The following is a 10,982-nucleotide window of genomic DNA, read 5'->3' on the forward strand; positions in this document are numbered from 1 at the left end:
TGGAGAACACAAAACTACATTTTTCTTAACCCTTGCTTCCCAGACACCATTTTTATGCCCCACCTCAGCTTTCTATTATAATTCACCACCTACAGTTCCAGCCCTTTGACAGGTCATTACTGTGTTACAAAACATTCTAAGGCTGACCCTAGCTGGAAGCAACACTGTATTTTTGCTGAAGATATCCTCCAGTATCCCAAACTTCCTTGTTTGACCCAAAACCAGGCAAAGTTTAATAAAGAATTCTCTTACCACAGCCAGCAAACCCAGTATTTTGACAGAACACTTGAGATGGCCCATATATTTTCATAACAGTAAAAGCAAGTCCTCAAAAATACTACTACAGATTCAAAGTTCTGGATGTGGTGGGGAATTAAACATTGTTGCAATAAACAGATTTCTTTGGACTCCTAATTTTGGAGAGGGGAGATGTGACAAACTCAATTTACAGATTTTGAAGAACTTATTACTAAGGACATAGCCAATATAGTTCAAAGGCTTCAGCAAACACAAAGATAGTTTGCCATCTATTTAGGATTCTCAAGGAACTTGCAAACGTAACTTATTCAACATAGCATTAAATCATACTTTAAAAAAAAAAGGAGTAAATATCAGTAAAGATCAGCTGCTCAACAGACCATTTAATGAAAGGCAGGGACTGGGGGTGGGGTAGAGTCATGTTTACAGGTTAAAATAGAAGATGTTTATTTGGGGTGTTCCGAGTTTGGCCAATTACAGTTCTGGTATTCAGTCAGAGGTCAACAGTTTCAAGCTTTTCTTAATGGGAGGTTAAGATATTATTTTCTTACCTGGATATTTTTAATTTTAAACATTTATAGTTACAATGTTTTGAGTCAGTACAGAGAGACTTTCACACCTGATAATGTTTAGCAGCAGTTTTCAATCCTTCATCATTATCCAGATTCTGCTCTGTTGCAATCTGACTAGCTAATGATCCACAGTTGAACAAAACGCAAGTCTTCTCATATCCCAAACTTGCCAGAGCTGAAACCAAAAAAGCCAGAGTGAGCATTCTGTACGGAAAATAAGCTTCAGCATTTTGCCCTCCTAAAGACAAGAAGGCCAACACTTAAAGAGGGTAAGGACCTTCCAAATTTGGAGACACCACCAGTAGTTTCAAACAAGAAGCTAAGGAAGCAACTGTATGGAACTTTTAACACTCAAATCACTCTGATCCTGCATGTTAAAGAGAACCACAATGGAATAAGAGTCCTTGTTTATCCAGAGAAGGCTGAACCTTGCATCTAGCACAGCATTTCCCCAACTTTTGAAAGATAAGCCCACCATTAGGAAAAATGAAGTCACAAATCTTCAGTTCCAGCATGCATTACTGTTGAAGTCCTGCTCAAAGTGAGCAGTTGCTTAAGAGTAGATTGTGTAGCTGTGCATGATACTTCCTCTTGGATGCTTTAAACAATCAGTGAAATAGTCAATTATTAACATTTAAACTATCATCACTGACATTTAAGTTAGCACCTACTGAAATGAATGGAGCATTTCAGACCCAAGAGCTATTGTTTCACGATCACTGCAAATTCTGGCAGATCTCTTTGCATTAGTTGCACTGGTTTCATGTTGTCTAGATTCTCTTTACAACCATAACAGCTAGAGACTTAGGGTATGTCTACACTGCAGCTGAGAGGTATGATTCTCAGCACAGACAGTTACTCGCACTAGCTTTGCTTGAGCTAGAATGATAAAAATGGCAATGTGGACATTGCAGCGCAGGCAGAGGCTTGGGCTGGCCACCTGAGCTCTGACCCAGAGGGTTGGTGAGTTTGTACTTGGGCAGCTAGCTTGAGATGCTGCTTGTGTCACAATATCTACGCTGCCTTTTTTTAGTGCATTAGTTTGAGCAAAACTAGCATGAGGGACACCACGCCCCAAGCGTTCCTAATCTCGAACTGTGAGTGGCTGGGACTGGATGATGGGACACATCACTCCAAATTGCCTTGTTCTATTCATTTCCTCTGAAATATCTGGTCTCTGACAGTGGCCAATGCAAGATGCTGGACTGGATGGACCATTGGTCTGACTCAGTATGGCCACTCATGAGTCAGTCATCGGAGTTGGGTATTGTACCTCCCAGCCACAGGGTAGACACATCCTTATTTAAATTAAACCTTCACTCTGGAGAACTGAGAGGCCTGTCCAACCCCCAGCAGTTCTTCACAGCCCAAGAGGATGTACCTAATCCACACATTGGGAAACACTTGGCTCTGAATATCAAGCAGCCAAGCCCATTAGTAGCCTTGGAGAAGTTATTAGTCATATGCTGCTGCTTTGTGATGTGAGATAGGGTAAACTCACTGCTGCTGGAAGTGCTTTCTCCCACCCACTTGCACTGCGCTCTTCTCTGCTCTGAACAAGACTTTCCCTTTCCCACACAATAGAACATTTTATAAACTGGGGCAGGACGGAGAAGAGGAAAGAAAGGGGAGAGAGGTCCAAAGTGATAAGGTTAGAACAACGCAGCGGCAGGAGGGAGTATATTGTTCCTTTCTTCCCCTCCCTTCTAGTAGTGACCACGAGATTTAAAATGTTTCCTCTCCATCAACTGGTGAAGTATGGCCCACCAGGACACCCCTAACAGTGAGAAGTACTGTAATAACTGCATCTGTAGGGCTTCAGTAATAAACCAAAAGTAACATACTGAGGAAGAGAGGAAGTCAGTCTTATTAATCCAGCTGAACACGGTGACTGCACGTAATGCCAAGTGGAATGGGGAAAACTTTTGTATTTTATGAAAAAATGTGAGACTTGGTTTCACTTTTGTAATATGACCTTCTAGGACTGAAGGGTTTAAATTCTTCTCTAGGACAGGGGAATAAAAGATGGGTGTTGGTCATGTACATACATCTGGGTTGGTAAGAATGGACCCCCAAGAACTGTCAAACACACTGAATTACCTCGAAGAAAAAGTGGAGGGCCAACTGCCAGACAACTTTCAACAACTACCTCCCTTGGCCAGCAGAACACAGGAAAAAAGCAAGAGTAGAGCTGGAAACAAAGAACTGATGTGTCAGGAGCTGTAAAAAGTATTCTGCTGCCCACTGCAGACACACAATCCTGGATAGTGGGGGCCAGAGAGGAAGGTAGTGCTGCCAACATGGTAACACATACAAGCTTGGCTTTTTTTTTTTTTTTAAATGAAAAAAGGACCCCAAAAATACTGTATTCCAATCAGTTAATAAAAGCTGCCTTGTTTTGAAAAGACTGTCCTGCATTGCTGCAAACACCTGCTAGTTGCATAGCTCCAAAGGGATAAAATCTCCAAGGGGAGTTCTAGTGCCTGGACTCACTGAAACAGCCACACAGTGAGAAATGGAGATGTTGAAAAGCAGGACACCATCAATATATGAATATTTTCAAAATTCATTATTAGAATTACCTACCAAGTTTGACAGATCCTCCAAAAAGCGACCCTTTATCAAAGGCATCTTTCCATGTAAAGGTCACACAGATCTGAAAAAAGGGAAGGAGAATGCACTGCATTTCATTTTAGAAAGACTTATTTTAAGAAGACATCCAGCACACAGTTTTATCTGTTTCATTCTAATTAAAGCAATGTTACAAAAATTCTATGAACCTTAAGACAGTCTTAAGTTTCACTTATACATTTTCCTACTCAACTTTCTATCGGAGCTTACAAAAATTTCTTCAATAAGCAAGGTTCACAGATTCTCACAACAGGTTTTAATGCTCACATTTTGGAAGCAGAATTATACCTGTGAATGACAGGGCAGAACCTCCTTCCCCTGAAGAAAGAAAAGGAGTACTTGTGGCACCTTAAGAGACTAACGAATTTATGTGAGCATAAGCTTTCGTGAGCTACAGCTCACTTCATCGGATGCATTCAGTGGAAAATACAGTGGGGAGATTTATATACATAGAGAACACGAAACAATGGGTGTTACCATACACACTGTAACGAGAGTGATCACTTAAAGGTGAGCTATTACCAGCAGGAGAGCGAGAGTGCCAATGTGAGAAATTTCCAAAGCTACAAGGAAACCTAACCATTCTCCAAAGTAAAGTACACTGACTTTTCTTTTTATTTAAAGACCTGTGATGGATTTGAAGATGCTCTACAATAATTTATGAATATCATATCTTGCCTGGATGATTGTGCTGCTTATGCGTGCATACACTGATTTAACTCAATAGTAGGATTGTTTGGAAATGCACCCAGGAAGGAATGTGTATGTGTGAATCCTGATACACGCTTCCCAGCAAACAAACACAAGAGCCATTCACTTTGAATTTCCACTTCTGAAACTCTACTGCACTCAACTGGTTTTGCGAAGCAGATCCAAGATCAAGGAAAAGAAAACTAAAACTATCTGGATTTTAAAAGGACACTCCCTCAACAGCAGGGGGAGAGAGAGTTAGGAGACTGAGATGCAGACACTCAGAGGTTAGGGGCCTGGGGCAAACTAGGCCTGCCTAGGAGTCTGAGTGTAAGAGACCTGTGTCTCGACCGTTTGTTGTTTTAATAAATCCTTTTTTCTTATGTTAATGTTTTGTTCCTACTGTTAAGAACAAAAAATACTTTGTTATAGGAAGGATTGTTGTTTGGATCCCTATTCACAACTGGTCAGACTCCCACAAAGAACCACCACTGGCTGCCAGCTCTGACTGAAGCTATTCTGGGAGATTCCCCCCCCGCAACAGGACATAATTTCATTTTCTTAAAATATCCTATTAAAATCTCCTGGATTGCTTTCAATAGCCACTGGGATATCAGTGCCGATTCCAGGAGACTCCCAGCCAATCCTGGAGGGTTGCCAACTCTACTGGTACCTGTATCTAGTTGGACCTGCCAGGAAAGCAGAGTCAGTACATAGGGCCTATATCCTAGTACCCAGTCTAAAAGAGAGAGAACCATAGGATTCCATCCCAGGAAAGGCCAAGTAGGAAGCCTTAGTCCTAATGGAGGTGCTCTCAGAGAGAGCAGAGAAAGGGTCAGAGGTGTAGCTAGCCTTGTAACCATGACAAAAATTACTAATACAAAATCTTTGAGAATTTCCCACTCTGAGCAAGTACTGAGAGTGTTGGATCATATTAAAGAAGTTCTGTATTAAAATCACAAATGAGTTTGATTCCCCAGAGTTTAAATTCCAGGGTATTACTAATTAAGAGGTCTCTTGGTTTTTGGTACTGTTTCTCTCCCTCTATGTGTGAAACTTGCAAGCTGCTAATTGTGTTAGTACATTCTAAGACAGAGTCTGTTCTCAAAGCAATTCACAAGAGAGAGAGACTCAAAGCAATACTCTAACAACAGAAACAGCACCCAGAGACTCCCCACCCTTTTGTTGTATTAACCATTGTGATTAAAATAGAGATAGAGGATGTATGTGGATGGATGCTTGGTGTGGATAATAACTGAATGATCAGGGAGGTGCCAGCCTAAGAATCCAGTGTCCATCTGCTGAAGAAGGCGTCAAGTGGAAATAACCAGAGGACCCCCCCCCACCCCCGGAGGGCAGACTGGAATCCACCCAACAGCCTCAAGAATGGGAGAACCAAAGAACAAGATAACATCTTGGAGCCGTCAGGAATGTGCTATCTGCTGATTGATTCAGCAACAGCATGATGAAGCAATTCCCATAGACTGGCATAGGAAGAAATTCCTATAAAAATAGACTCTAAAAAGTGAGAACTTTGGGGTCTGATTCTGCAAACCAACTTCCAGGAGCATCAGATGAGCATCTGACAAGGCCCTGCTCCCTCCTCATGTCCAGGCCACCTGGCCAGTGGCTTGGCATGGGCAACTCTAAGGCTGGTAACTATGATAACAACCTTGCAGAACCTGTGTGTGTGTGTGTGTTTGTATGAATGAATCTGAGAATAAATTTGAGATTGAATGGAATGTTATAACTATAACTAACTGCTTACTATGATTCTTTCTGTATTCACAATAAATGTGGTATTTTGCCTTTTTCCCTTTAATAAGATCCTGCTGGTTTTTATTTTATTGGTACAACAAGAGCAGAAAAGGGTACCTGCCATATTTTATCCCCATGGAGTGTGGGATTTGTAGGCCTTGCTTCTTGAAGAGAAGAAGGTTTGAGAAACTCAGATAAAGTTCTTCAATTCTTCAGCATGGCAAAGTGCGAAGATCATCACAACAGAATTTATCATAGAGGGCAGTCCCATGCCAGAAGTTGCACTATATACAAAAATATATTCTCCCCTGGGTTCTCTTTACCATCACTTCCAATTATTTCCCCTTTACTGAGCCATCCTACCTTAGAGCACCCTTTACAGACGTCAGTAGATGCTCTCTTTGAATAAACCTTGTAGAACTTAGAACTTTTAAAAGAAGGATTAAGTTGCTGTCATACAAATCTCTTTGTAAGAAGTATGTCAGTCTTTTTGTCAAAGACATCACTGTCCAAAAGGAGCAGGCCTTGAAAGAAGCAGAAATGGTGACTTTTGCCCTAGACACTGGTACAGCCAACTCGAAATGGAGGACTGATGTCTTCTTACACCTCAAAGACTGATGTAGACCAAACAGAGCTAAAAGAACTCAAGATCTCTTTGCTCATAAAGAAAGAATTTGCAACCCTTATTAAAAATAAATCAGGTTTAAATACAGAATTTAAAATAGCGTACACTAGCAAATAAGGTGATTGCAAATGAACCCTATAGCCCAGGGGTAGGCAACCTATGGCATGCGTTCCAAAGATGGCACACGAGCTGATTTTCATTGGCACTCACACTGCCCGGGTCCTGGCCACTGGTCCAGGGACTCTGCATTTTAATTTAAATTTTAAATGAAGCTTCTTAAACATTTTAAAAACCTTATTTACTTTACATACAACAGTTCAGTTATATATTGAAGACTTATAGAAAGAGACCTTCTAAAAACGTTAAAATGTATTACTGGCCCGTGAAACTTTAAATTAGAGTGAATAAATGAAGACTCAGCACACCACTTCTGAAAGGTTGCTGACCCCTGCTCTAGCTGAATAAGTGCCACTGTTATTGATGGACCAGATCACAGTGACCTCCAGAAAAATCACATTTTTTCTGAGCCTGCATTTGGGCATCTGTAAAATGAGAGCAATGATAGCTACCACAGGTGAAATCTCAAAGTATCAAGATTAAACATATCTACAACCACAAGTAAGGAGACAGAGAGAGAGAGATTAATGTCTTTCCTGGGAGAAGCACTGCCTTAGACATAGGCCTAAAAGGAGTAGAAATAATATTAAAAAAAGAAGACATCCTGGTTTCCATGAACCATTGTCCCAATATAGTATATGTGAAGCCAATGCAAGTCTTTTACACCTTACCTGATTTTCAGAAAATGGAAATTTTGGCTCTATGGAACATAGCTGATCGTAGTATCTAGAGCAACAGACAAAAAAGCTGAGTTAAATACCAGATTAAGAGTTGTACTGGTTTTGTTTACATTGAGGAAGAAGGGAGGGTTGCCTCCATACCTAAATAATGGAACTCCCCCACTAATTCTGCAACATCTTGGGAGAGATAACTAGAACATGCAATGTGCCTCCAATGTGGCAGCAGCCACCATGGATCTAGGAGGGGAGGTGGATGGAAGGCAAGGGATACAGAGGACAATGTGTCTTTTCCATCCCTTCCTACATGTGGTAGGAGGAGGAAAGAGATCCTTATGCAAAGGGTCCACTGTAGGAACATATGACAGATAAGGAAACAAATTTCCCCTTGACATTCATGATCATGTTACAGAGAATTAAATTAAATTTAAAAGATCATAACATTTCATAACCATCACCATGCCGATTCAACTTGTATGTTCTCTCTCTACCTGCAACCATTTGTCTATTTTGATTGCAAGCTCTTTGGTCACTATGTTTGCCTAGCACAACGGAGCCCCATTCTCTGCTGGCCTCCCAGAACTACTTTCGTAATGAAAATAAACTAGAGTGTTGCACACTTCTATACACGGAGCTCACTGGACACACCAAGGGCTCCTTGTTTCCTTCCAGTCACCCCCGCAAGCTCCATGTGTGCCACACTCACATTCTCCTCTACTTAAGGGATTCCTTGAAAAACCCTCCACCTCCTTCCCTCATAACAAGGCCTCTGTCTCTCTCTCCCCGCCCCCTTTTTCTTCCCCTCTAATGTACCCATCTTTTCCTTGAACTGGAAGGGAGGCGCCCTCTCCTTCTCACCCCTCCACTCCAACCGAACAGGGTTTGGTGAGGCAGGGCATTAGAAAAGAAGAAATAAAGACTCTTATTCTCCACTCCCTCTGCTGGCTAAGCATCCACCCCACAGCTGTGCAAGCCTCTTTTCTAGTTTACCCAATTTTCACCAAAATCTATAGGGTTCTGCCCACTCATGCCTAGAACACTCCCTGAAGGAACTAATTTGAAACAGTGTTCAGAAGTTATGTTACACCAACAAACAAATGTCATCACTTTTGAGTAGGGCCTCACTTAGCCAATAAATACTGGATCACGGTATGGGACTTGGTTTATTTAGTACTAAGCTAAAGCAAGGAAGACAATTCTAAAATGAGGGACTCACAAATGTAAGACACTAGATTTCATGATCCACAAATTCTAGAAACACACCTTACACAAGTGGAAAGGGTAGAAATTAGCTTCTCTCTCTCGATATTTCCCTCTTGGCAGGTGACAAAACTTAAAACCAAGTCACTCAGAACAATGGCTTCCTTCTTTCCCTCAGTAACACCTCCATTATTATAGGAATGTAACAGGCTCTCTAAAAGTGCTAGTTAGAGATTAATGCTGTATACCATTTGCAAACTGGACTTCCAGGTGGATTGCAGATGACAAAGCAAGTTATTTCTAGCATTTCAAGATTGCAGTTACTAAAAATATCTTTAAGTCAAAGTAGCTAGTGATGACAGAAGTGATTTTAAAGTTCCAAAATCACACAGCCTGCTGAAGTATTTGTACTTAATTCCTGTTCACTTCTAGGTGCAATTCAAAGCGTTAGCAATTAATTTATATTACATCCTTAAAAAATACAAGCCTAGTCTACACATAAAAATTAGATTGACCTAGCTACATTGCTCAGGGCTGTGAAAAAGTTTGCACCTTCTGTGGAGTAGTTATGACAACCTAAGCCCAGTGCAGACTCAACTGGGCTGTCAGAAAAATTCTTCCCTAGACCGAGCTACCACTTCTCGGAGAGGTGGATTTCCTAAAATAGATGGAAAAACCCCTTCCATCACTGTAGGAAGCAGCTACACTACAGTGGACAGCTGCAGCACTGTAGCTGTGCCACTGCAGGGTTGATATATCACCTAGCTACCCTTATCTTTAAGTCCCTAAATGTCCTACAACCTGGCACCTAAAGTCAACTGGCCAACTCTCACCATCTTTGAATCAAATACTCTGGGAATGGCTGTGGTAGATCTCTCAGTCTATGACCCTTACACTCCCTTTGGAATTCCACAGATATACCCCTTTTTATGGGCTTCTAGAGCCTAAATCTAATCAACTACACAGCGGAGTGGGATGTGAATTTATTTAAATTTAGCAAAAAGAAAAGGAGTACTTGTGGCACCCTTAGAGACTAACAAATTTGAGCATAAGCTTTTGTGAGCTACATCTCACTTCATCGGATGCATTCAGATGAATGCTTCCGATGAACTGAGCTGTAGCTCACGAAAGCTTATGCTCAGATAAATTGGTTAGTCTCTAAGGTGCCACAAGTACTCCTTTTCTTTTTGCGAATACAGACTAACACGGCTGCTACTCTGAAACCTTTAAATTTAGCTTCTGTCAGATAGCCCGCTTTATTTCCCTACAAAATGTTGATGAATATAGTATGAAAATTGTTATATTAAAAAGGGATACAGTCAACTTGATTTTTTAAAATTAACTTAAAGAAATTCCAGTTTGATAGAAATAGGCATGTCCTTTTTTAAAATTCCTATTGAAAGAATTATTCTTTCTGCCTCCATGTTGATGTTTATAAACATTTTTTCAAGCAAAGTCAATGCTATACAGTGAAAACACTATGACTATAGATATACACAAAATCAACTGGAAAAAAAAGATTTCCTTCCCTTTCTATATTCTTCAGTTATAGTAATCGTAAGTGTTACCAAAGTAGGCACAAAATTCTCAGACAAATGAGAATCTCAAATTGTTGTGTCCCTGGCAGAGAGTTGGTGGCTCCTTTAAGGCAAGCATAGGCCCAGGCTACCCTTGCAAGACTCATTCCTCTTAAATTTGCTATTCAATTAACTGCCTAGATAAGCTAACACCAGAGCCTGTTAAAAAGCCATCAGGGCTAAGCTGCAGGATGGTGCTTGTGACACATATTGCCGTGCCATGCAGTATCTCTGGAGACCATGATGTACCAAGTGTGTGTATCACTGTTGGCCAGGAATTGTATGCAACTCCAGAGGATAAGGTTTCACAGCTCCCCGCAAGAACCAAAAGCAACCAAAAGCAGTGTGGGGGGAGGATGATTAATCTGAATCATTTTGATTGTAAACACCTCCAGAGAGATGCCAACCCATAGGGAGGCTTGCATACACTGGCTCAAACTGGGTTTTCCAGAGACCAACACAAAGAAACATGGACTTTTGGGACAAAAAGGCTGCATTGTGGACAGTCTGGAAAAACTCTGGCCTACAAAGGCCCCATAAGACTGATGTGCAACCTCTGGAAAGCTTTTAGCATGCAAATAGGAACTTTTGTTGTTATTATGTTTTCTCTGTTATGTTTTTACCTAAAGAATAAATGTGCTTCCTTAGAGAGAGCTTGTGGTAAGCGGTAACTGCTGATAATACGCAGTTCATAGCCCTTGTAGAGAAAGTTTCCCTTGGTGTGATCTTTGTGGGGTCACTTAGGTTTTGTGGACAAAGTTCATTGGTGGAGTGGCACTGTGCCCAAAGATCTGTAAGAAAGGTGGCACAGGGGATAAGAATTTATATAGGAAGAAATGCCTTTTCTATAGAGATTAAGATGAATGTCCTAAACTTT

General features: G+C 41.0%; 1 protein-coding gene across 2 annotated transcripts in view; it reads right to left on the reverse strand.

Moving 5' to 3' along the window:
- The window catches only part of PDCD6IP (programmed cell death 6 interacting protein), a 58,189-nt gene that overhangs the window by 44,155 nt on the left and 3,052 nt on the right, over positions 1–10,982 (reverse strand). For both annotated transcript variants that reach the window (XM_073333071.2, XM_073333070.2), the window contains exons 2-4: positions 7,323–7,377; positions 3,417–3,486; positions 878–1,005 (exon numbers count right to left, since the gene is read on the reverse strand). In XM_073333071.2, coding sequence (XP_073189172.1) covers positions 878–1,005; positions 3,417–3,486; positions 7,323–7,377 — 253 coding nt within the window. The remainder of the gene's footprint in view (positions 1–877; positions 1,006–3,416; positions 3,487–7,322; positions 7,378–10,982) is intronic.

This window comes from Lepidochelys kempii, chromosome 2 (genome assembly GCF_965140285.1).
Source record: "Lepidochelys kempii isolate rLepKem1 chromosome 2, rLepKem1.hap1, whole genome shotgun sequence".
In the NCBI taxonomy this organism is placed as follows: domain Eukaryota; kingdom Metazoa; phylum Chordata; order Testudines; family Cheloniidae; genus Lepidochelys; species Lepidochelys kempii.